This window comes from Silene latifolia, chromosome Y (genome assembly GCF_048544455.1).
Source record: "Silene latifolia isolate original U9 population chromosome Y, ASM4854445v1, whole genome shotgun sequence".
NCBI lineage: Eukaryota > Viridiplantae > Streptophyta > Magnoliopsida > Caryophyllales > Caryophyllaceae > Silene > Silene latifolia.
In genome coordinates this window covers 416,276,537-416,304,392 of record NC_133538.1, presented here as the reverse complement: position 1 = coordinate 416,304,392, position 27,856 = coordinate 416,276,537, and the positions used below count along the sequence as shown (strand labels likewise).

General features: G+C 39.0%; 1 protein-coding gene across 1 annotated transcript; it reads left to right on the top strand.

Moving 5' to 3' along the window:
• Positions 1-2,975: 2,975 nt before the first annotated feature.
• On the top strand, positions 2,976-7,114 carry LOC141632400 (uncharacterized). Its single transcript, XM_074444950.1, has 5 exons — positions 2,976-3,505; positions 3,896-4,301; positions 4,690-5,210; positions 5,301-5,697; positions 7,079-7,114. The coding sequence occupies exons 1-5, from the start codon at positions 2,976-2,978 to the stop codon at positions 7,112-7,114; spliced, it is 1,890 nt and encodes a 629-aa protein (XP_074301051.1).
• The last annotated feature ends 20,742 nt before the right edge of the window (positions 7,115-27,856 follow it).

The following is a 27,856-nucleotide window of genomic DNA, read 5'->3' as shown; positions in this document are numbered from 1 at the left end:
TTATTACTTGGAAAAAATTATTGTTTACGAAACAATTGAAATAGAAATTGAATGAATAATTCATTATAAATACAAGACGTTGTAATTTATAATTTGATAAACTTTTTTGGTACAAGTAATTACGAATTACTAGTCAATTTTGTAAATGACATATTTTATGAGTATGTTGATTTTTAATATGTTACAAATACATTACATTGTGACATGTCATGTAACATGTTACATGTGACAAAATTGACAAATGACAAAATAAAATGGACTACCCATTTTATTTTAAGTAAGCCGAAATAATGGAGGAAGTGTAAGATTTATATTGTGTTTTTATCTTAAGTGGAAAACACAATGATTATATCTAACTATTAGCCATGTAAACCTAGCTTTTGAGAAGAGCAAAAGTAAAAGGCATTGGGCATGCTACCCAAGGCCAATTATTTCGGACACCATAGGAAAAAGAAAAGAGTTTTTCTTTTCATTTTTTATTCATTCATCATTTTATAAAAAATTCTAGTGTAAGAAATGATAATCTCTCTATCTTTTGTGAAAATCCTAGAGAAGTAAAAACTCACTCATCTATTCTCTCTCAACCGAAAACAAGAGAGAACAAGTATATATTTTGTGTCAAAATTTTAAGTAAGACTAATCCTAATATAGATCATATTATTTTAGTCTTTAAGAGTATTCCTTGGGTATTCACTTTTGGGAGAGATTCTATACTTGAATCTTTGTTCATCCATTATTTGGAATGCTCAAGAACTAACATGAAAGAGATCTTGTTGGTGCCCAAAAAACCGAAATCACATAGTAAGGAACATGATTTCTTCTTTACTTCTATTTATGTTTGCATGCATAAGATTTGTAATAATTTTATGACTAAATAATTTCTCACATATATGAATATGTAAATTAATGAGATTAATTATTTTTAACAATAACAATAAGAATTTAAGGACAAAAGACATAGTAAAGCAATAATTAAAAGCAAGAAATGAATTAGATTGAGATTAAGGGTAATGAAAGATTACAAAAGAGCGAATCCGGCGTAAAGAACAAAGTAGCAGCCGTAATTAAGAGAAATAAAGAGAGTCTTAAGTGTAAAGTATGAGATATTTATGACCTAATCTCGACTTCCTTTATATAGGAAAGTGATTATTAACATAAGTAAACTTAAACACGGATTAAGAAGCCCGTGTAAAATAGCTAGTCACTCGATCGAATCCTTTCAAACTACTCGATCGAGTGAATCTTCAGCAAAACCGTTCGATCGAGCATATATGCCTCTCGATCAAACACTTCCAAATTAGCCCATTTCGATCGAGTTCAAGAACCACTCGATCGAACACCTGCATCTGCCAAACTACTCGATCGAACTATAAAGGCTCTCGATCGAGTAAATATTCACTGAAACGGCCTTGACTTCGTTTGGTTAGTCTTCGAAGGACTCCTTCGCGCTTCCCGAGGTACGACTTCATGCTCTAAAATATCCATCTCCTCAAAATGCATGCTAAGACGGACGAAAAAGGCACGGTTCCGCTACTTTGAGGTCCATTTCTGCAATTAAGACAAAACAAACCAAAGTAGCCAATTCGGGGCATTTTGCAAAATAAAGCAATGAAAATGGCATAGAAATGCGTACAATAAGAGGCTAAAAAGACTATATAAATTGCACGTATCATCTCTCTGGTTCCTGTATGGGTTCTCTTCCGTGATCTGGATCCCTACCTTTGGTCTAGTACTGTGCTGAGCAAGATGGCTAGTAAAATAGGTAAACTCATGTTTGCTGATGTTCCTACCACTTGCAAAGCAAAGCTCTCCTTTGCTAGGGTCTTGATTGAGGTTGATATCTCTTCCTGTTTGCCTGTGGAAATATCTCTCATTACCCCCTTTGGTCCTTAACCCAGAGGGTGGAATATGAATGGCTTCCTTTCTATTGCTCTGACAGTGGTAAGATGGGGCATAAATCTAGTTCCTGTAAGCTACAAAGAAAGAAATATACTATTAAGGCCTCCAATCCTGGTTTTCTAGGTGGTACCCCAGATTCAAAGAAGCAAGTGTCTGATCCAAAGAATCAGGTACAATCTAAACATCAGGTTTCTAGATCTGGCTCCTCTTCTCTGAATGCTGAAATGCACTCAGTATGCAACCAGAAGGACAATATTAATAGCCCTCAAATAGCCTTGAAGAGAGGGTGTTCATCTGAGTCTACTCTGGATATTCCCATTGCCAACTCTTTTGCTTCTCTTGCTCCCATGCAGGAAGGTGAGCTCTTCCATGCATACCCTTCTGAACCTAACCTAGTTCTCTCAGTTCAAGAGCACATCTCTGTTAAGGATCTTGTATCCCCTTTACCTTTCTTGCTAGGTGGTACCTCAGAATCACTGAAGTTGCATTCAGATTCACAGTGTCGGATGCAGAGCTCAGAATGCATGATGCTCGGCTCTTCTCACCAGACCTCTGATTCTGAATCCTTTTCTTTGACTTCTGCACTGCACTCAGTATGCAACAAGATAGATGATGTAAATCACCCTCAAATAGCCATGAAGATAAGGGATTTATCTGAGTCAACAATAGTTTCTCCTACTCCCTTGGATGCTCCCACTAGTTCTGAAGTGCAGGAGCACATTACTGATAACAACTGCTTGGTAGAAGGCCTTATTCACTCTAATAGCTCTTAGGTGGCTGTCAGCCAGACTGATACTCACATAGGTACTGACATATTGCTCTTCCAGACTCTGTTGGTTGAGCAAATAGGGGTTGAAAGTCCTTTTGATAGAGGTGGTCAATGAGAGTATCTTCTTGGAATATTAGAGGGTGCAATGACCCCCTCAAGTTGCAAGAAATTAAAGATTTCTTGTGGACTAATAAGCTTGATATTTTGGTTGTTCTTGAAACCAAAATAAAGAGGAAAACTTATGGTAGGATTATTAGCTCTTACTTTAGTTCATTAGGTTCTTTATGAAATCTTGATTGTCACTATAATGGCAGAATTTTGTTGCTGTAGAATGCTTCTACTATTATTTTCACCCCCCCTTTTAGTTCACTCTCAGTTTATACACTGTGAGGTACTCCATAATGTTTCTTTCCACTGTTTCCATATCACTATACTTTATGCTAGTAATGATGCCAAGGAGAGAGATGGACTCTGGGCTCATTTGAATATCCTAAAGCCTATGGTTGATAAATGGTTGCTTTTGGGAGATTTCAATGTCATTAGGGATGTCACTGAGAAAATTGGTGGTACCCTCTCTGATTTAGCTGATATTATGGATTTTAATTTTTGTCTCTATAACTGTGAGTTAAAGGATCTTAATAGTAATGGTTGTGAGTTTACTTGGACTAACAAGCAGCACATTGATTCTAGAGTCTGGACCAAGCTAGACAGAGCTATGGCTAATGTTCATTGGTTGAAACAGTTCCCTGTTTGTTCTGCCAGCTTCCTTGATCCTGGAGTGTCTGATCACTCTCCAGTGGTGGTTACTGTTTTTAAAGATCAACACAGATGCTCCAGGTTTAGTTTTTTTAACTGCTGGATAGATCATCCTAACTATGATAGCATTGTTCAGGAAGCTTGAACTGTTCCAGTTTCTGGCTCCTCTACTTATATACTATTTGCTAAACTGAAGAATGTTAGAACTGATCTTAAGCTACTGCATAAAGAGCACTACAATAGTATCTCTCTTAATGTTCAGGGTTTGAAGAAAGAGCTTAAAAAATGTCAGTTGGATTTGCAAGCTGATCTTCTTTCTCCTAGTCTTATCTTAAAAGAAAAAGAATTCTTGTCCCTCTACTGCAAATTTAAAACGCATTGACAAGAGTATATGTCAACAACAAGCCAAGGTTCATAATATCATCCATGATGATTGATCTTCAAAATTCTTATATGCTAAAATCCGGAGAGGAAACAGCAGCAAATTATTGGACAGATCAAGGATAGGCATGGAACTGATAGGCTTGGATTAGATAATGTTGCTGCTGGTTTTGTGGACTATTATCAAAGTCTTCTTGGTGAGAGTTCATCTGTCTTCTCTTTGGATAAGGTGTTCATCCAACAAAGTCCAGTTGTTTCAAGTGAGGATGCTGCAAAATTGATTCTCCCTATTACATATGAAGAGATTCGAACTGCCCTCTTTACCATTGGCTCTGATAAGAGTCCTGGCCCTGATGGTTTTTCCTCTGCATTCTTTAAACACAGTTGGAATCTCATTGGGGACACCTTATGTAAAGCTGTGCACTCCTTCTTCTCCACTGGTAGAATGAGTAAGCAAGCCAATTCTACCTTGATTGCTCTTATCCCAAAGAAGAAGGTTAGCTTTACTGTTATGGATTTCGGACCACTCTCATACTGTAATACTTTCTACAAGACTGTCAGAAAAGTCATTTTTACTAGGCTTAGCACAATGCTCTCTTATTTAGTAGGGCTTGAGCAAGCAACTTGTGCAAGGAAGAAATATTCACGAAAATATTATGCTCTCCCAATCCTTGGTTAAGGGGTATGGGAGAAAGTATCTAACTCCTAGATGCTTGATAAAAGTGGATATTAGAAAAGCTTTTGATTCCCTAGAGTGGTTATTTATAGAGAATATGCTGACTGTCTTAAACTTTCCCAAGAAATTCATCAACTAGATCATGGGATGCCTCACTAGCTCCTGGTTCTCTATTAAGCTTAATGACCCTGTCCATGGTTTTTTTCAGGGTAAAAGTGGGATCAGACAAGGTGATCCACTCTCCCCCTACATCTTTGTCTTAAGTATAGAGATCTTATCTAGATACTTGAGATGTCTCAAGTCTCAACCTCTGGTTTCTCTCCATCCTAAATGCTCAAAAGTGGGGCTTACTCATCTCATCTTTGTAGATGATCTTATGGTTTTTATCAGGGGTGATGTGCCATCTGTTCAGGCTGTTTCTACTGCTCTTACTAATTTTTCCCACTGGTATGGGCTTCATCCAAATGTGGATAAAACTGAAATTTACTTTGGTGGAGTCCATCCTAGCATCAAGACTCAAATATTGCACACTTCTGGTTTCTCTGAAGGATATTTTCCTTTCAGATACCTTGGATTACCCTTGAATATTGCCCACACCTTTGTGGATATGTATGGAATTCTCATTAACAAAATTCAAGCATCCATTCAGCACTGGTCTTCCAAATTCCTATCCTATGCAGGTAGACTTCAACTCCTTAACACTGTAGTTTTTGGACTTGAAAATTTTTGGTGTACCAGTGCATTGCTCCCCAAGAGTGTGCTTAAAACTATCAACAAACTGTGCAAAAATTTCTTCTAGAATATAAAAAATACTGACAGGAGGATGGTTGCTAAAAGCTGGTCTAGTATCTGCTCTCCCTTAGCTGAAGGAGGATTTTGTGTTAAGGAGCTTCTTTCATGGAACAAAGCTCTTATTTCTAAGTGGTTATGGCTGATTGAGCAACCTCCTCAGGGACTATGGAGTGCTTGGCACAATGCTTATAATCTTTCCAATTGTTCTGTTTGGGACACCACTACTCAGGGTAGATTTAGTGAAAGTTTTAGGAGTATTATCAATGTTAAGGATGACTTGCTGGCTGCTACTGGCTCCCCTTCAGCTGCTAGGACACTTCTCCAAAGCTGGTGTTTTGGTGATAAGTTCAGTGTCACAGCTGCTTATAACTGGTTTAGACCTCGCAGTCCTACTGTTCCATGGCATAAGGGACTTTCACATAAGGTGGTTGATACCGTCGTAGAGTACCAAAGATAAATTTATAATTTCCAAACTACTACTATAGCTAGTGGCAGTCAGGGTCGAACCACGGAGAGGCGATGCAATTAATAGTTGTCTAATTTTAGTCTAAAGTAACGGTTTTGAGGGGGGGGTTTGATTTGAATGAATCTATAACTAAATGAAATAAAATTAAAATTAAACTAGAACAAATAAAAGAGTGATTAAAGAAATAATATGAAAACAAATATTAAAAGGGTGCCAAGATGGTCGGTTCACTATAGTTTCGGCGTCAGTATCCTAGGTAAGTCTGAAATAATCACGTAAGACGGGAAAATAAGAAGTCCTCTCGGTCCATCTTAACAGGTAGCATCTTTCGATCTAGCTACGGGTCCCTAATATCACTAGTACTGACTCTCGTCATGAAAAGTGATTCTTAAAAGCCTAAACTTTACCCCTTTCGATCATAGCATAGTTTAGTCGTTTTAATTGGTAGTCTAATCCCCTCCCTTATCTTTCGATCTAATGGGTCAGTCACTTACTAAGTATTCAACTAGTCGCGTGCACTCGATTTGTCAAATAAAGCAATTAAATCAATTAAAACGAGGTTAATATCACGTGAGCCGGTCGATCGACCAGGTAAGCCAGTCGATGGACCATGGCGCGATTCAGGTCTACGAAGATTATGCCGCCTACACTACAGGTTCCCTACATCTTAGCACGCTGAATTTAGCTACTCATGACTATGATAAAAACAACAATAAGATTAACGAATAAAGCTATTGAATACATAATTGAATTACTAAATAAGTAAATAACATGAAACGATAATTCGGCTTTGGGAAATCTACACTAGAAATTATAACTATGAACGAATTAAAGCAGCGAAACTGAACAAAAGAACAGAAGAATACCGTAAAGAATTGAAGAGAAAAGATTAAACCCAAAGCAAAAGCAAAACTTTATTGACGGAAAATATTCTAAACTAATGAATTAATCAAAATTCAACCTTTGTGATGAACCCTAATAAATTCGATCCTATGATAAACTGATGATGTTCTGAAAACATCAGGTTACTTTATATAGAAGTCTTACGTAACTTATTTCTAAAACCTAATAACATTGGGCTTTCTCGTTTTCCAAGTTTGCGTCAGAATTACGGTGTGGTCGATCGACCACTGGGACCGGTCGATCGACTGAGGTGCGCTACACAGAAGCTTTTGCAATCGTGCTCTGGTCGATCGACTTAAGGCATCAGCCGATCGACCACTCCTCTTTCCTGCAGACTTATGTTCAGCATTCTGACAGTCTATAGACCATGTAGGTCAGTCTATAGACCACTGTAGCTGGTAGTCCACTTCTAAATTCTCCATAAATCTATTTCTAGGCCTTGCAATGTGCACCAAGTTCATTTCTTGAGTAAATACTTCATGTCAAATAATACGCCAAGTACTCGGGGACGAATTCGGCTCGATTTCTGCTGGATTCTTCACATTTCTGCAATATTATACAAAAACACGAAAGTAGACGGAAATATGGAAAATAGTAGCATAAACTACACAAATGAGCTCTGAAATGCGTGTAAAATAGGGTGTAAAACATCATATTTTAGACACGCATCAAACTTCCCCAAACCAAACCCTTTCTTGTCCCCAAGCAAGAACTAGACTCGATCTTAGGACCTAATGGAACGAGTTCAATTTCAGAGCGAAATGCAAACTGTAAAGCCTATACCAGTTTAATGCAGCAACTAACAATCAATTAGCGATATGAATCATGCAAACGAGTTATTTAGTCGTCAAAAACTGCTGAACCGTCAACTATAGAGACTTATCATATTGGACTCTCACGGGTCGCTCATATCACACATAAGCACAGGTGAATATATGTAAAGATAGAAAGAAGTAATTTTGTAAAGACTCTCACGTAACTACGACCCATAAGAACATGCCTGCAATCTAATGTGAAAATAATCTCTACAATCGTACATATGTATTCCAACCAAACAAATGACCATGACACATGCCGAGGTAAATATGGATATGTGAGGTATGGGCAGGAAGGGCTAAGATAAATTTGGATAAAAACAGAGTTAAAAGTCCAGCTAGTAACTAAGGGAACCAAATTATAATAACATCCAACTTCTTGCTCAAGATTTCAATCGAAACGGTGCTAATAGTAAGCACGAATCTCACAATTTCCACAATTAGTCAACTCCCCATAAGATACAAATATAACATGGGAGCAAAAATCGCCATTTAACAAGACTTTGAATTATGCGATTTTGACTTTTCTCGGGCTTCAGTCGATCGACCAATGAGTCCAGTCGACCGACCATAAATCAAACTTACTTCGTTTTTTTTTCTTTTTTTTTTTTCTCTTTCTTCCCTTGGCCTTTTCATCTTCCAACACCATTCTCATAAAGAGCATTAGCTGTAGGGAAATATCCGTAAAATTCCCTTATAATTAAGGATTATAACGCAAATTTAACATGTGAATATGGTCATAAACGAAATTATAATAGAAACGATTAAGGTATAAGAATCAACCTCGGGTCCTTGTGAATGCGGCCTAAGAACAGAAATCAAAGTAGATTTCCTCCTAATCGTTGCACCCAAGACCGTCTGAGACTATGCCCCTTGTGCTAGAAAGTATTCTCTAATTGCCTTGCAATATTGAGAGAATTGTTGTGAGTTTTGCTAGATGTGAGATCTAGTTTTCAGAGGAAATTTTTCCAAAACCATAGTTTTGTTTCAAATGAATCAGTCAGGGCAAAAGGAGAGAGGCTCTCTCCTTTTGTCTTGTTCGGCCAAACCGAGAGCCCAGGGGAGGGAGTAGGCTTTCACTTCCTCCTTATTTTAACTCGTAGTCCAGCTCAAAATTACAAAAATGTATATGACGGGTTTTCAATTATAAATCGTCATTGGTTATCGGTTATTAACGTATCAACTGGTAACATGACTCAGTTAATATATTAATATACACGTCCGACAAAGACAATATTGTATAATTAAATAAATTCAATGTACATTAATTAAATATAAATCGTTTATATTCAATTTACGAATTAATTGCTTAATTCATATTAGCCATTATTATTTAATCCGTATTAAATAATTATCTCAACATCGCGTTTGACTAATTACTAGTCAATAACTCCGACTAACTGTTTAGTCAAGTTAGGCATCAACATGACTGTATTTTCATACCGTCACATCTCTCAAACGTATCCTATAGGTGTGACTTTTAGGGACCAGTTGATCACCGCCATCTGTATGACAATAACGTCAAACTTATCTAGCAAGCCAACCGTTATTGATAAACGTGGACCAACTGATTATAATACAAAAGTATACCCTTTGATCCTTTTAGAGATTTATAAGTCCTTGCACTAATCGTAGAGGACACAGCCCCAACAAGCTCCCACTTGTCCGTACAAGTGTACGTGCAATGACGTTATCCGCACTCACTGGAGGACACAAGCTCCAACAAACTCCCACTTGTCCGTAAAAGTGTATGTGCGATAACCGATTCTCATATTCATTTAAAATTTCTCCCACTCAATGTAAAACAATTTGCAGATCCGGATCCGCAAAGGTCGTATTTTACAATCGATCTGTATCTAGAGTGGTTTCCCCGACTAGAGAGTAACTTAACCGATAAAACGAATCCGTATCCGAGCATGGCCATGCATTTCGATTCTGACTCCTCGAGTGGCCCCGAGAAATATCGAGTACCGATAAAGGCTGAATATTTCCTTCAACTCGACTCCTTCCGAACTAAGCACAGCATGAAATGACCCAGAAAAAATCTACATGGCCCCCTGTTACGGATGACCGTGAGAAAGAAACCAAAGTCACCCAAAATCTGCCTTAATCTCAAGAGACAGTCGATAGTCAAAAGAATCGACTCTTAGGATCACCATGGAGGTCCTATCCACGACCTGGCACCGAATGTTATAAAACATTTAGGACTCCACGTCGATGTCACAATCGTGTCCTACGAGATATCCGTATAAATCGCCTCTCGTGATTGGTCGGTCAACCTTTTGACTTATGGCTCGTTGAACCCACCATCAACCAACGTCACAAAATAATTACCTTGAGTTATCAGCTCACGTGGGCAATTAAGGACCAAAAATATAATGTTTGTTCAGTTCACTTTGTGGTGTTCAAAATTATCGTACAAATCCACATGAAAAACAAAATATATAAATATCAAAACGATGATGTCGTATGGAGTACAAACGAGAATGAATCTAATCCATAAAAGAGTACTACAACTCAGGAACACGTTTAATTCCCATGGAATTAACATGCCCTTCATGCTTATCTTGTCGTATTGGTTTAGTGAGAGGATCTGCTATATTATCATCTGTAGCAATCTTTTCTATCACTACCTCCTTTTGCTCCACGTAATCTCGGATTAGATGAGCTTTCCGTTGTACAAGCCTAGACTTGTTGCTAGACTTGGGCTCCTTAGCCTGGAAGATGGCACCTCTATTGTCGCAATAGATAGTGATCGGGTCATTCGAACTAGGCACTACAGATAGTCCTTGTAAGAATTGACGCATCCATATCGCTTCCTTTGCAGCTTCAGACGCGGCATAGTACTCGGACTCAGTCGTAGAATCTGCTGTAACACTTTGTTTGGAACTCTTCCGGTGATGCGGTGCCATTAAGAGTAAAAACGAATCCAGATCGAGATTTCGAGTTATCTCGATCCGTTTGGAAGCTAGCATCTCACAGAATCGGTTGCGCATAGCTTTTGATCGCCTCCATAAGTCAATGCCCAATCTTTAGTCCTCCGTAGGTACTTAAGAATGTTCTTGATAGCCATCCAATGTGATTCACCGGATCTTTGTTGGAATCGACTTGTCAGACTCAATGCATATGCCACGTCCGGACGTGTGCATATCATGGCATACATGATTGATCCTATAGCCGAGGCAAAAGGAATCCGTGTCATGCGCTCTTTCTCTTCTGTGTCTCCGGTGCCCGAGACTTGCTCAAATGCACCCCTGGAGCCATAGGAAGGAACCCCTTTTTGGAGTTAGTCATGCTGAATCTCTCTAGGATCTTGTCTATGTAAGACTCCTGACTGAGAGATAACATCCGACGTGATCTATCTCGATAGATACGGATGCCCAAAATTCTTTGTGCCTCACCCAGATCTTTCATCTGGAAATGGTTCTTCAACCATACTTTTACCGAAGTTAAGAGAGGTATGTCATTCCCAATCAGGAGTATGTCGTCAACATACAATATTAGGAAGACAATCTTGCTCCCACTCGACTTGATATATAGACATGGTTCCTCGACCGATCGAGTAAATCCATTTTCTTTTATCACTTGGTCGAAGCGATGATTCCAACTCCTTGATGCTTGCTTAAGTCCATAAATGGAACGCTTAAGCTTGCACACTTTCTTAGGATGTTTTGGATCGATGAAACCTTCGGGTTGTACCATGTACAACTCTTCCTCCAAATAACCGTTTAAGAAGGCGTTTTTCACATCCATCTGCCAAATTTCATAGTCATGAAAAGCGGCAATCGCTAAGATAATCCGAATGGAACGCAGCATGACTATGGGTGCAAAAATTTCATCGTAGTGCAAACCTGGCACTTGGGTGAAACCTTTAGCAACTAGTCGTGCTTTATAGATATCTTGTTGACCTTCCACTGAATGCTTTATCTTGTAAAGCCATTTGCATTGAAGGGGACGAACCTTAGCGGGTAAGTCAACAAGATCCCATACGTTGTTCTCATACATGGAGTCCATCTTGGATTGCATGGCCTCAAGCCATAGCTTTGAGTCGGAACTAGTCATGGCACCTTTATAGGTTGTGGGTTCACTACTCGTTAGGAGTAGAATGTCATCTATATCATGTTCCTCGACCATACCAATGTATCTGTCCGGAGGAATAGAGACTCTTCCCGACCTCCTAGGTTCCTCAGGAATATTAACCGCAGCCGGGATTGAAGGAATTGGTTCCTCCAATGGTTGCTCGGTATTTGGTTCTGGAATCTCCGACAGGTCGAAGGTTCTATCACTCTTTGCATTCTCGAGAAATTCCTTCTCTAAGAATGTCGCACTAGTCGCAACAAAAACACGTTGTTCGGTTGGCGAATAAAAGTAATGACCAAGTGTTCCTTTAGGATAACCTATAAAGTATGTCTTGACCGATCGCGGGCCGAGCTTATCCTCGTGTCTCCACTTGACATAAGCCTCGCAGCCCCAAACCCGTATAAAGGACAAGTTAGGGACCGTTCCCTTCCATAGTTCATATGGAGTCTTGTCAACAGCTTTAGACGGACTTGATTTAAGTATTAGAGCAGTGACGAGAAGAGCATAACTCCACAATGAGTCGGCAACACGGTGTGACTCATCATGGATCTAACCATATCAAGTAGTGTTCGATTTCTCCGTTCGGACACACCATTCAACTGAGGTGTTCCAGGTGGAGTTAACTGTAAGGCAATCCCACAGTCTTTGAGGTGTTGATCAAACTCGTGAGAAAGATACTCGCCACCACGGTCTGAGCGCAGTGTTTTAATCTTTCTACCCGAGGTTCGTACCCGATTCTCGGTATTCCTTGAATTTCTCAAAGGATTCACTTTTGTGCTTCATTAAGTAGACATAGCCATATCTACTTAAATCATCCGTGAAAGTGATGAAATACCTATAGCCTTCTCGTGCGGTGATTGACATAGGTCCACACACATCCGTATGTATGAGTCCTAATAGGTCAGCAGCGCGCATTCCAACACCTTTGAAGGAAATTCGAGTCATCTTACCGATGAGACATGATTCACACGTGCCAAATGATTGAAAATCAAAGGCCGAGATAGCTCCATTCTTTATGAGATGTTTTACGCATTTCTCATTAATGTGTCCCATACGGCAGTGCCATAGGTATGTTTGATCTTTGTCACCGACCTTTAACTTCTTATTCATTACGTGTAATATTTCGGTGGTCTGATCTAAAACATAAATTCCGTTCATGAAGACTGCCTTGCCATAAATCATATCGTGTAATGAGAAAATGCAAGTATTATTCTCTATTACAAATGAAAAACCAAGTTTGTCAAGTGCGTAAACCGAAATAATGTTTTTAGAAAGATGGTACATAATAGCAGTTATATAAAAATAACTCAAATCCGCTAGGAAGCCGGATCACGTATTTTCCCCTCGAGACGGCAGCCACTCGTGCTCCATTCCCGACACGCAGGTCCACCTCACCCTTTACGAGGGGTTCGATGTTTCGGAGCCCCTGCACATGATTACACAGATGAGAACCACAACCAGTATCTAGTACCCAAGTTCCGTAACTTGCGTGGTTAATCTCAATCATATGAATAAAAGTAGAAGAGGAAGAAGACATACCAACAGGTTTAACGCGACCTGCTTTTATGTCCTCATGATAGACAGGACATGTACGCCTCCAATGCCCAGTCTTGTGGCAGTGATGGCATTCCATGTTTTCGGTCTTGCTCTTTGCCGCGCCTGATGAGTTGCTCGACTCACCAGGCCCACTCTTACCTGATCCCGACTTCTTAAACTTCGGTTTGCCTACCGCTAGGTCTGCCTGAGCTTTGCCCTTACCCTTGCCCTTGTTTGACACAACGAGAACATCCTGTTTCATGCTCCCACTGAACTTCATGTCCTTCTCGGTCTGTACGAGAAGGGAGTGTAGTTCATGAGGACTTTTCTTCAAATCATTCATATAGTAATTCGCTCTAAAGAGCGCAAAACCATCGTGGAGTGAATGAAGCATGCGGTCAATCACGATGTTCTCGCTGATTTTACAATCAAGCGCCTCCAGTCTCTCGACATTCTCAATCATGCTGAGAATGTGTGGGCTAACCGGTTGGCCCTTTCTTTCGGAGTCTCGCATCAAAGAAGCGAGTGGTATGCTCATAGGTCACGATTCTCGGTGCTTTCGAGAATTCCTTAGTGAGCGTGGTGAAAATCTTGTTTGCACCTTGGGCTATGAAACGTTTCTGCAAATTGGATTCCATTGCAAAAATGAGTACGTTTTTAATCGCACCCGCTTCCATGACGAAGTCGCTATACTTGGAGACTTCGTTAACTCGAGCCGTGGGGCCTGGGGCTGGCGGGAGGGGCTCAGTCAGATACTTGAGCTTCCCGTCAGCAGTGGCAACATTTCGTAATGCCGCCTCCCATTCCGTGAAGTTTGATCCATCATTCTTCAGTCTAGTAGACTGATTCATCTGATTCATAAAGATCCGAAGCCAGGACTCACGGTCCAATGTGGCACTTGGCATTGGGTCATCGAGGATGCCAGCCATTATGTTATTAGCAGTTTAAAAAAACGTGATCTACGCTGAAAAAGAAAGAAAAACAAAAACGAAATAAGCAACTCATCGAGGTGATTTAAGTCTATTTAAAATTCATTTTAATCGTGTAGACTCATTGCACTTGCATAATTGATCTCCCTCAAGAATAATACAAGTGATCCCAAGACTCAATTTCCGTAAATTGATAAGCCAACTGTTTAGCTAGTTCTTCCGTAAAAACTCTTGGTCGATAGATTTCCGTAAATCCTATCTATAGTCCACCATAATCACAGGATCGTACGAGTGACCATAGTGTTGAGATAAAATAAGTCAATCAGTTCCAACTTACCCGACGTAGAAGGGCTCATATTATGCCTACCGACGAAGAAGGGATTCATTGGAGTTTGACCTATAAAGACTATTCTCAATTTTTGGTTATACGAGGAAGATCCCATCAACTTAGTTTTAATTCATTTTAAGTGAACAAATAACTAGCATTACGTGAATGAATTAACTTAGGTGATGGCTTAAAAGATCGTGTGACATAAGAATGTCATAGAAAACTAACGCGTGACCTCTATATGAGTCAGTTTTCATGCAATTATTAGGTGGTTTGGTTTTTAGGCGGAAAATGATGCAATCTATCGTTACGATAAAATAAATAAAAGAATGCAAAAACGTAAATAAAAATTCCTAGTGTGGCCTATCCTAGTAAAAAGAACATAATACAACTTTGGAATCCACCGTTGGACCCGAGAAGCTTGTCTTGATGTTCCATCTTTGTCCATGCAGCGGGAGTGAGCATCCGATCTCCATCTTTGGTCTTCTCAAAATTACAATTAAAATTTACAAAATATAAACCTATTTACATTCTAAATAAAACTGTAATTACAAGTGAAAAATCCAAAACGGAGATGCGAGATCTCAAAATACAACCAAGACCGTGTTCCATCATTACGGTAACACGTTCTACTAAGGCCACACTAAGTTACAACTGTTTGTAAATAAAATAAATACGTAATTAAAAGCATTCAAGGCATTCAACAATAACGATAAATAAAATGCATCAACTAAAACAAATTTATTCGTGACATAATTCCGTAATTATGTTAAATTTATCCAAACCACCTTTTAACGATTAAAATTATGTGACAAAACTGCTTCTATCAACTTAATTTTAATCCATTACAATCCGTTACTTTAAATTCGCTTTAAAATAACTATATGGTACGTGAGTGAACCGTTTCACTATCAAGCGAGTGTACAACATCCGTATGATGTACATATTATGGCCAAAAGAAAATTTAAAACAAAAGAAATAAATTTTAAACGCTGCCAGAACTAAAATTCCTCGATCGAGACACTAGAGTCCTCGATTGAAGAACAAAGGGCTCGATCGATCAATCGCTAGTCGATCGAGAGGTGTGCTAAACAGAAGTGCTCGATCGATTTAATCGGTGGTCGATCGAGGACTTAGTATCAAAGCAACAAATCGTTCGATCGAGTACGAGGGCTTCTCGATCGAAAGCGATCAGGGTTTAAAAGTGGTCGATCGAGTAAAGCAAGAACTCGATCGAGCAAAAACAAGACAGAAAATCTCACGAAAACTTAAAACCCTCGTGAAACATTTGTCAAAACAAAACCAATGGTGATTTTGATCTAAAACGTATAAAATCAAAATAACAAATTTGACAAAGCCTTAACATATTGCTATAATTTCCGTATAAAATAACAATATGCAAAACCGAATTGAAAACAAAAACAACCGTGTAAAAAGCCGCACGGTTTTCAATGCACAAAATCATCATTTCAAGATCGTTTTATGAAAAACAACATGAAAAATTTACGTGGCCTCGCTCTGATACCACTTGTAGGGAAATATCCGTAAAATTCCCTTATAATTAAGGATTATAACGCAAATTTAACATGTGAATATGGTCATAAACGAAATTATAATAGAAACGATTAAGGTATAAGAATCAACCTCGGGTCCTTGTGAATGCGGCCTAAGAACAGAAATCAAAGTAGATTTCCTCCTAATCGTTGCACCCAAGACCGTCTGAGACTATGCCCCTTGTGCTAGAAAGTATTCTCTAATTGCCTTGCAATATTGAGAGAATTGTTGTGAGTTTTGCTAGATGTGAGATCTAGGTTTCAGAGGAAATTTTTCCAAAACCCTAGTTTTGTTTCAAATGAATCAGTTAGGGCAAAAGGAGAGAGGCTCTCTCCTTTTGTCTTGTTCGGCCAAACCGAGAGCCTTGGGGAGGGAGTAGGCTTTCACTTCCTCCTTATTTTAACTCGTAGTCCAGCTCGAAATTACTAAAATGTATATGACGGGTTTTCAATTATAAATCGTCATTGGTTATCGGTTATTAACGTATCAACTGGTAACATGACTCAGTTAATATATTAATATACACGTCCGACAAAGACAATATTGTATAATTAAATAAATTCAATGTACATTAATTAAATATAAATCGTTTATATTCAATTTACGAATTAATTGCTTAATTCATATTAGCCATTATTATTTAATCCGTATTAAATAATTATCTCAACATCGCGTTTGACTAATTACTAGTCAATAACTCCGACTAACTGTTTAGTCAACTTAGGCATCAACATGACTGTATTTTCATACCGTCACATCTCTCAAACGTATCCTATAGGTGTGACTTTTAGGGACCAGTTGATCACCGCCATCTGTATGACAATAACGTCAAACTTATCTAGCAAGCCAACCGTTATTGATAAACGTGGACCAACTGATTATAATACAAAAGTATACCCTTTGATCCTTTTAGAGATTTATAAGTCCTTGCACTAACTGTAGAGGACACCAGCCCCAACAAGCTCCCACTTGTCCGTACAAGTGTACGTGCAATGACGTTATCCGCACTCACTGGAGGACACAAGCTCCAACATTAGCTACCAAAAACGAAATAACAATCCCAAGAACATATACTACTAGCTTGACAAGGGCAGGCTAAATGTAGGATGTAGTAACGGGACAAAAAAGCTATTTTTGGGAGTGTGGAGCATATGGGCAAAATGAATAAAGGGGTGACCTCTTCCACATGTGTCAACTAACCACGAACCGAATGCATACAGGTATTAAGCAGATTAAGTTCATATTTATGTAAATTTATATAACATGTCTCATAAGGAGTAACTACTCACATTCCTAGATAAACCGGTCATGAATGTCACCAGTTATAGGCTCTAAAACTCAGAAATATAAGTAGCTTGCCAATAATTTAAGTCAAGTTTAAAGTTCAGCAAGAAATTCTAACAAAAACACGTAGACTATGCATATGATTCTACTAATAACATGTCAATTAGCAAGGCTTAGGCATAAACGGCTGCAAATGCGATGTCATCATTGAAATACTACCGTTCCGACTCGACCTATATGCTAAAATAAACGTGCAAATTTTTGAATTTTTGAGATTTTTGAATTTTTTTTTTTGAATTTTGAATGTACATAGGAAATGAAATAACAAATGCAAACTGGAGTGCAATAAACGTGAAACAGAAATGCAATAAAACATGTGAATGCAATGCAAAACCCTTCCCCAAACCAAATCACACAATGTCCCCATTGTGCAAAATGAAATAAAAGGGAAACGGGAATTTGCGATAAATTTACTAAATAAGACATGAAGGTGACTCGAGAAACTCAGAAGACTTTAAGCGCAGCAAAAGGAAACCTCCCCAAACCAGCGTGAGCTAGGAGGTTTCAGTAGCCAGTAGTGCTATCATAAGTACCTGAAAACAAGCAAAAGTAAGGCGCGTAATTCCGAGAAAACAATTTACAAAACCCGAAATTATGTGCAAAATGCGGAAACGGAAGAAAACAGAAATGAATCGGAGAATAAAGTGGAGAGAAGACTCCCTCAACTCAGCAAGTCGACCAAACACAGCAGGGGAATGGTCGTGAACAGGTACAACAGCGGGAAGTGGTCGATCGACCATAGTATCCAGTCCAGTCGATCGACCAAGAATGACAGGAACAGAAGCCCCTGGTGTCACGGCTCAGTCGATCGACCAAGATGGTCAGCCGATCGACTGAGAAAACCTGCTGTAAGTTTCTGATTTCTTCGAATTAACTCAATAAATTGAGCTAATATGGTTTGTGAACCTGCAAATACACATAATAAGGCGCCCAAAATTACGCAAAACCCAAAGCAATAGCTTAAAATCTTTAAATCGTAAGCAAACTTATTAGAGCGAAGTCTCGCGCACACAAAAACAATAAAAAGTCTAACAAAATCAGTAAAATGTTTTGAAAAAGTCTCAATCAACTAATAGTTGATCAAGAATGGCCACGGAATGGCCCACTTGCTCGGCTTCTGGCTACAAGAAGTAGCCTCTACGGTGCTCATCTCCTCAGCGGGGCTCCTAGCAACTTCAATATCCACAGAACTCAACGGATCAGCATCTCCAACATCTTCCCAATCACTGACCTCGTCAGGCTCGTCGAAGTCCAAATCGGACTCCGTCACTTTGACTGGCTCCTCATCAGGCTCCTCATATGTGCCATAGCTAAGACATCCTAGACTGCCTCTTTGAACGATTGGCTCCTTCACAATTGGAGCAACATGCGGCTCTTCCTTCCCCAAGCCAGCTCCTGCAATAGTCAAAACCGAAGGAAATTCCTCTAATTTGCTCCCAATCTGGGGCGGAGGTGTTATAGCAGAAACAGGCATAGGGGTAGGCATATCAGAAAGCACAAAATAAGATTTCTTCTCAGAAATCGTATTACAAGTGACTGGCCACATAGGATCTTTCTTCTTAGCGGTCTGGGCAAAAACAATGGACTGTTTCCCTACTTTAAAGGTCAATGTCCCTGAGCCAACATCTATAACTGCACCAGCAGTGTGCAGAAATGGTCTACCCAAAATGATAGGAATGTGAGCATCCTCGGGTATATCTAGTACAACGAAGTCAACTGGGAAAATGAACTTTCCTATTTGCACATGAATATCCTCTATGACTCCTAATGGCTGGACTGCAGAACGATCAGCCATTTGTACCGTCATGTTAGTAACTGCAAACCTAGTCAATTTCAACTTCTTAGCAAGACTCAAAGGCATAACACTAATGCTAGCTCCTAGGTCACATAATGCCTTCTCAATTGAGAAGGTACCAATATTACAAGGAACAGAAAAGCTACCAGGGTCAGCTAACTTATGAGGTGCAATATGAGTTAAATAGGAATATGACTCCTCAGTTAGTGCGACAGATTGCACAGTATCAAGTGACTTCTTTTTAGACAAAAGGTGCTTCATAAATTTCGTGTAAGCAGGCACTTGATTAACTAATTCAAGGAAAGGAACTTGCACATTTAAACTACGAATAACATTTTCAAATTTGTTAAACGATACCTGTTCCTTTGTCGGCACCAATCTCTCTGGATAAGGGGCTGTAAGAAGCAACTTAGCCCTCTCCTCTAGGTCTCTCATACCGACGTCAGTGGACTTAGGCTGAAAGTCCACTACTTTGTCCTTGTTGTAGCTCGAACCTTCTTTAGACTGTCTCAGGAATGAACCATTGACCGTCAGGGGGTCATACTTTAGAATCGGAACAGACCCATCAGCATTTGGATCTTTCCTTAATAATTTCGGAGTCATCGTACCCCGAAATAAGTGGTCCCTCAAGTTATCGGGCATTGGAGGACGAAAAGGTTCACGATTAGCAGTATCCTCAGTCGATCGACCATATTGGTCAGTCGATCGACTGACTTCTTCAGGACCAGAAGATGTACTGTTTCGCGGACTGGTCGATCGACCGGGTATGTCAGTCGATCGACTAATATACCTGCTGATCGTCTTTTTCTTGTTACTGTTCGTTAAAACCTTTTTCCTGCTTGGTTCCGCCTCATCTTTTTCGGTAACATCTTCGACCATAGCGGGCCCATCAAGGGTAGACCCACTCCTCAAAGTGATCGCATTTAGGGTCTCTTTTTGATCCGGCTGCGACGGTAAATGTCCCGGAGCTCGAGTTGCACTTTTGCTTGCCAGTTGGGCAATTTGACTCTCCAACATTTTTGTAGAAGTCTCTCTAGCTAGATACTCCTTTTGCAGCAGACCCGACAAGTTCTGAACCATATTTTTCAACTCGGAAATGTCAGAACCTTGAAATTGTTACTGCTGAGGCATATAGGGAGGCTTTTGATACTACTGCTGCTTATGAGGGGGCACATAATTCTGCTGCTACTGCTGCTGTGGACCGGGATTAAGGACATTCTGGTTAGTCCATCTCAAATTGGGGTAGACATTGGAGGGATCGGGGTAAGTATCAGTCTGCCTATAATGTTGAAAGGCAACACATATTTCATTCGAACTGGTACAAAATTCCGAAACATGTCCCTCTCCTCCACATCTTTTGCATGTAAAGGGACCGTCTGAAACTGCGTTAACCTTATATATCCCGCCTTTTGAGGATCCCCCAAAATCGAACTTGTCGAACCTCGCAATAAGGGCCTCTATTGCAGCTACAGCAGGTGATTCAGCTGATCTTCTCTGATTTCCTCTGGAATTCCCATGCTCATCTTTATGGATGGCCATATCTTCAATAATCTTCCATCCCTTTGTCTCTCCAACATTCTCCTTGAATCTACCATTAGCTGCAGCATCCAGGATAACTCTCTGATCGTCATAAAGCCCATTGTAGAACTGATTACACAGGGACTATTGTTCAAACCCATGGTGCAGAATAGATCGCACCAGCTTCTTAAAACGGACCCATGCCTCATGAAAGTTTTCATCAGGCCCCTGTTTAAAGCTTGTGATGTGAGCCCTAATTGCATTGGTCTTCGAGGTAGAGAAATATTTCTTATAGAACGCTAAGGCCAGTGAATTCCAATCAGTAATCCCATTGGCAGCTCGATCCAGATCTCGGTACCACTCCCTAGCAGCATCACGGAGTGAGAATATGAACATTGTCTCTTTGATCTGGTCCTGGGTCACACCTGCTGGTGGGGGTATGGAACAACAACAGTCAATGAATATCTCCATATGCTTAGCTGCATCTTTATTTGCAGCTCCCCCAAATTGGTTTCTCTCAACCAAGTTGATGTAGGACGGTTTTTCTTCGAATTTTCTCTCCGTCTCGGCTGGCAATGCAAATCCCTTATAGAGATTCTCAGGTTTCGGCTCGGAGTGACTGGCTATAGTTGCCTCTTCAGCTATGTCAAGAGATGTGACGGTCTCAGCAGAAGAAGTAGAAATAGGAGACGAAGGTGGATCCTCCTCAAATAGCTCGTTCTCCTAGTAACTGGAGAGATTACTCAGCTCCTCCTCTGTCGGCAATACTCTAGATGATCGTCTCAACTCACGCAAAGTCCTTTCGATCTCAGGATCTAATGGTCTCAATACACCACCCTGTGACCTGCGCATAAGAGGGAATTACAAGTAGAATATGATAAGAGTTTAAGGAACAAATGTCCCTTAAACTAAGAAAAAGACTAAGATAAAAACAACTAAAAATTTAAACAATTGCCTCCCCAGCAACGGCGCCAAAATTTGATACCGTCGTAGAGTACCAAAGATAAATTTATAATTTCCAAACTACTACTATAGCTAGTGGCAGTCAGGGTCGAACCACGGAGAGGCGATGCAATTAATAGTTGTCTAATTTTAGTCTAAAGTAACGTTTTGAGGGGGGGTTTGATTTGAATGAATCTATAACTAAAGGAAATAAAATTAAAATTAAACTAGAACAAATAAAAGAGTGATTAAAGAAATAAGATGAAAACAAATATTAAAAGGGTGCCAAGATGGTCGGTTCACTATAGTTTCGGTGGCAGTATCCTAGGTAAGTCTGAAATAATCACGTAAGATGGGAAAATAAGAAGTCCTCTCGGTCCATCTTAACAGGTAGCATCTTTCGATCTAGCTACGGGTCCCTAATATCACTAGTACTGACTCTCGTCCTGAAAAGTGATTCTTAAAAGCCTAAACTTTACCCATCTTTCGATCATAACATAGTTTAGTCATTTTAATTGGTAGTCTAAGCCCCTCCCTTATTTTTCGATCTATTGGGTCAGTCACTTACTAAGTATTTAACTAGTCGCGTGCACTCGATTTGTCAAATAAAGCAATTAAATCAATTAAAACGAGGTTAATATCACGTGAGCCGGTCGATCGACCAGGTAAGCCAGTCGATCGACCATGGCGCGATTCAGGTCTATGAAGATTATGCCGCCTACACTACAGGTTCCCTACATCTTAGCACGTTGAATTTAGCTACTCATGACTATGATAAAAACAACAATAAGATTAACGAATAAAGCTATTGAATGCATAATTGAATTACTAAATAAGTAAATAACATGAAACGATAATTCGGCTTTGGGAAATATACACTAGCAATTATAACTATGAACGAATTAAAGCAGCGAAACTGAACAAAAGAACAGAAGAATACCGTAAAGAATTGAAGAGAAAAGATTAAACCCAAAGCAAAAGGAAAACTTTATTGACGAAAAATATTCTAAACTAATGAATTAATCAAAATTCAACCTTTGTGATGAACCCTAATAAATTCGATCCTATGATAAACTAATGATGTTCTGAAAACATAAGGTTACGTTATATAGAAGTCTTACGTAACTTATTTCTAAAACCTAATTACATTGGGCTTTCTTGTTTTCCAAGTTTGCGTCAGAATTATGGTGTGGTCGATCGACCACTGGGACTGGTCGATCGACTGAGGTGTGCTACACAGAAGCTTATGACAATCGTGCTCTGGTCGATCGACCAAAGGCATCAGCCGATCGACCACTCCTCTTTCCTGCAGACTTATGTTCAGCATTCTGACAGTCTATAGACCATGTAGGTCAGTCTATAGACCACTGTAGCTGATAGTCCGCTTCTAAATTCTCCAAAAATCTCTTTCCAGGCCTTGAAATGTGCACCAAGTTCATTTCTTGAGTAAATACTTCATGTTAAATAATACGCCAAGTACTCGGGGACGGATTCGGGTCAATTTCCGCTGGATTCTTCACATTTCTGCAATATTATACAAAAACACGAAAGTAGACGGAAATAGGGAAAATAGTAGCATAAACTACACAAATGAGCTCTGAAATACGTGTAAAATAGGGTGTAAAACATCATATTTTAAACACGCATCGGTGGTGATACCTAGGCATGGCATTATCTCTTCTCTGACATGTCAACGCAAACTGGCGACTGTGGACAACTTAATATTGAAAGGACTAATCATTCCTAATAGATGCATCCTCAGTAAACAGGACAATCAATAACATAACCATCTCTTCTTTGACTGCTCTTTTTCACGGGTGATATGGCAAGAACTTATGATCTGGACTCATCTTACTGGTCAAAGTCACAACTATCGACAGGAGTTGGAATGGTGCATGCAACGGAATACTCGCAGACATTGGAAACATATCTAGGTGCTCATTTGCCTTACTTGTGCAATTTATACAATCTGGAAAGAGCGCAATTGTAGGATCTTCATTGGCCAGGAACATACAGTGGTACAACTGCTCTATCAAGCCAAATTAACTACTTCAGTCTCCCTGCTTTCTCGATCCTCTACTAGTAGCTCTCATCGTTTTCTAACTGCATTAACTTCTTCTTAGCCTTCTTCTCTTAGACTATAGGGGCTATTCTTTGTAAGATCTTATCCTTTCTTTTTTCCCAATGGTGGATGAATAACGGATTATACATTCTTGCAAAAAAAAAATAAAAAAAAAAATAAAAAATAAAAAATAAAAAATAAATAAAAAATAATAATAATAATAATAATAATAATAATAATAATAATAATAATAATTGTATTTTATATTAGTAATAATAATATGATAATTATATAGTTTCCTAATTGTTCCTTATACCCTATGACCTAACTATATAAATAGACCTTATTCATCATAAAACACAAATAATTCACATCCATATATGATAATTATATAGTTTCCTAATTGTTCCTTATACCCTATGACCTAACTATATAAATAGACCTTATTCATCATAAAACACAAATAATTCACATTCACATAAGAGAAAAGAGAAGGAAGAAATAATTCACATAAAGAGAAAAGAGAACAAAGAACTAGCTAGGAGATCGTCACAAGGTAATTTTCTAATCGTCTCATAACATACTCACCTTACGATTTATATAACTAATTAATTAGACCGTCGTTGGCTGACTCGAGACCGTGACCATGACCGGGAAACATCAGGGAATGGCCGGACCCACCGTTGGCCACCATTGACCGACGGGAAAGGGGTGTTCGAAGGTTGTTTTTGAGGGTGGTTTAAGGGAGTACCGAATTGATTGAGCATGGGTTTCGAACCCTTATCTGGACTCGACTTGATCTGGGCATGGTTGGGTTGAGATCAGGGGTGAGAGTTGACCTCGGGGGTGGCGTCGTCGTGACCGTAGGTGGTGGTTTGTGGTGGTGGTGGTCGGATTTCTCGAAAACAGAAGAAAATAGGGGGGGTTTTAATGTCTCAATGTGACCATCTTTAAGCTATAACCATGACTATAATTGACCATGGGTATGGGTTGTAGTCATCACCGGAGTTCTGCCGTGGGTCAGTGGTGACCACAATGGTGGCCTGGTGGCGGTTGGGTGGTGTTCGGATGTGTAAATCGTATAGCTTGTATAAGATTGTCGAGTGGTTGTTGTGGTGTTTGGGTGCATAACTGAGGACCACCGTAGTTGGGTAAAGTCCAGTGGTGGCCACGGTGGTGAGGTGCGTACTGGGTTATCGTGGCTAGGAGGGTTAGTCTTGGGTGTCGGGTTCGGTCGTTGTATGTGTAGGATTGTTGTTGTGTCGTGCATCATTGTTGTTGTTGGCATTGGTGGTTGTTGTTGTAGCGGGAGTTAGGGCTCGGAGATAGGTGGTTCATGTTAGTGGCAGGACCATGGTATGGTCATGGGCAGAGGTGGCTCACGGTGAGGGTTGGTGTTGGAGGTGTTGGATGTCGGGCGTGGTGGTAGTCATAGTAAGTGGTGTTATTTGTCGGGTGTGTTAGCTTTAGTGTTGTCTAGTTATTAATTTATTGATTAATAATAATAATAATAATAATAATAATAATAATAATAATAATAATAATAATAATAATAATAATAATAATAATAATAATAATAATAATAATAATAATAATAATAATAATAATAATAATAATAATAATAATAATAATAATAATAATAATAATAATAATAATAATAATAATAATAATAATAATAATATTGTTAGTTGGCTTAAGTTTTGTTGGGCGGGTTGAAGACGGGTTTAATTGGGTTTTGACATGGGTTTAACCACGAGTTTAGAATAATTAAATTACGTAATTGTTTTATATAATTAAGTTAGTAATTATATTTATAGTAATTGTTATTATTATTATCTAGGTGACGGATTTGTGAAGAGTTTGTAATAAGATTTGTCTGCTTTATTATTTGGACCGCGTAAATTGAATATTGCTTGCCATGTAGGATAATCTACTCATTTAACTGTGTCTGATTGAATTGGCTTGAGCATGAGATATGATAATTGTTGATAATTCTGTTGTTGAGTTTTGGCATAATGTTATGAGATGGATTATTAATAATGAATTATTATTGTGAATTGGTTGAGTATACTTATAATATATATTGTATGTTGACATTTGGATTAAGAGGATATTCGACGGCTCCAGGCTGGTTCTACACACCATGTCTCTGGTGGATAATGTGGTTGAGTTATTGGACTGCCCCAGGCTTAGTCTCTGGTTGATCATGTGAGTGAATGATTGGAAGGCCCCAGGCTTAGTCTCTGGTGGATAACGTGGACAGTTGATGTTGAGATGTGACGTATTGACAGTTGCGAGTTTGTATTGTTGCTTTGTTATTATGAAGTATTTTATCCTACTCAACCTCGTGGTTGACAGTGTAGTCGTGAACACCTGTGATGAACCGTAACAAGGGAGCAGATTTGACAGGTACTTGAATTAGCTGACTTGGGAGCTTATAGGAATGCGTGAGGACTCGGCCAGTCTACCTAGAAGTCTAGATCATATAGATTATTAATCACTTCATTTTATTCCACTGCGAGTTATAATTAATTTTATATTGAGTTTTTAGTTTGGTTAATTTGTAATAAACATGTAATCGTTACATTTTATCTAAAGTACTTTGGTTTGTTGTACTTTGTTATTCACTACCCCGAAAAACCGAGATGGTAAGAGTCCTATTTATTGGGAATGTTTTGCTAAAGGCTCCTAAATAAATGGGGGTGTTACATTCATACAAATCTAAAAGAAAATATTTTTTTTATCATAAATTTACTTAAATTTTTTAAATATGGAGTATTATTATATGTGAATACTTATATTATATTACTTACTAAAATTTATTCATATATGCATAATTGAAGAGAGTATATTTAGGGAATAATGTTTTTCCTATGCATTATAGTATATAAAAATACAACTTTATGTTAATACAAGCCTCTTACTTTGGTTTATCCCAGAAGAGTCAAGGGGGAGAACACCTAAGAGAGAGAGAGAGAGAGAGAGAGAGAGAGAGAGAGAGAGAGAGAGAGAGAGAGAGAGAGAGAGAGAGAGAGAGAGAGAGAGAGAGAGGAGTGAATTAGGTGTCTATTTAAAAATTTAAGCTTAGTGAAATCGTCTTTTAAAACACTTTAAACACTTTTGACTACACTTAGATGAAAGGAAATGTTGATACTTAGAACTATGGAGTTAGAAATATGCAATGGCAATTCAGCAAATATAAGTCACAGTGTAATCAACAATGGATTTTAAAATAAGATCGAGAGTTAAAGTGCAGCGGAAATAAAACATAAATAGAGAAAACAAACGATGTTTTTAAAACTGGTTCGGTCACTACTCCGCGACCTACGTCCATCGTTATTTTATTGAACGTTTCAGATAGGGATGGCAGTGGGTCGGGGACCCGACCCAGACCCTTAGGGTCGGACCCTAATGGGTCGGGTCCGGGTCTGAATTTTTGAGACCCGAACGGGTATGGGTCTTGATAAAATATTTAGGGTCCGGGTTTGGGTCTGATTTATGAGACCCGGACCCGACCTGTGGACCCTTATAACTTTTTTAAAAAAAAAAAAAAAAAAACTTAAATTTTAACCGGCCAAACAAAAACAGGACACACACAACATTCCATTCATTCTTTCCTTATTTTCAACCCTAAAAAGCCTAAATTCACCTCTAAGCTCTAACCAAGATTGTATGGCGACCACCGACGGCGACGGCAACGACAACACTTATCAGTGACGACCAACCAGAATAGAAGTTCGAACAACTTCAAAGTTAAATACCTTTTTTTATTGTCTTGTTTTATTCTTCAAAAATTGGTTTCAATTAATTTTAAAATTGAGTACGGAGTATTCATCACTATTCTTTTCAAATATTATGTACGGATTTTGTGTTTTTGTTTTCGATTTCATTATGTAGAAATCTTAGGTATTGTTTTCGATTTCATTATTTCTGTGTGAATATGATCTTGTTTTTCATCTGGTTCTTCTCTAAGTTGTGTCGATGTACTCTTACTGGCGTCATTCTCTCGCTACTGATTTTGTTCATATATCAACAGTACGTTTTAATGTGTTCAATCTTGTTTTTCATTTATTCAGGCCTCTTTCTTGTGTTTTCTTTCTTGTTTAACCCCAGACCAGCGGTAGACCCGACCCGGACCCGGACCTGTTGGGTATAGGTATGGGTCCAACAATTTTTGACCCTGTAGGGTTTGGGTCGGGTCCGGGTCCAATGTTGGTGGCATGGGTCCGGGTCCGGATCCTACTGGACCGACCCCGATCCGACCCATTGCCATCCCTAGTTTCAGAAAGTAAACTCATAGAAACTACAACC

Bases quoted from the DNA above. Each gene is read 5' to 3' on its own strand.
- LOC141632400 (XM_074444950.1), top strand. From the start codon at position 2,976: ATGGCAGAATTTTGTTGCTGTAGAATGCTTCTACTATTATTTTCACCC. The intron at 3,506-3,895 runs GTTTAGTTTTTT...AAATCCGGAGAG, and splicing joins GATCAACACAGATGCTCCAG to GAAACAGCAGCAAATTATTG. The intron at 4,302-4,689 runs GTTAGCTTTACT...GGTTTTTTTCAG, and splicing joins CTCTTATCCCAAAGAAGAAG to GGTAAAAGTGGGATCAGACA.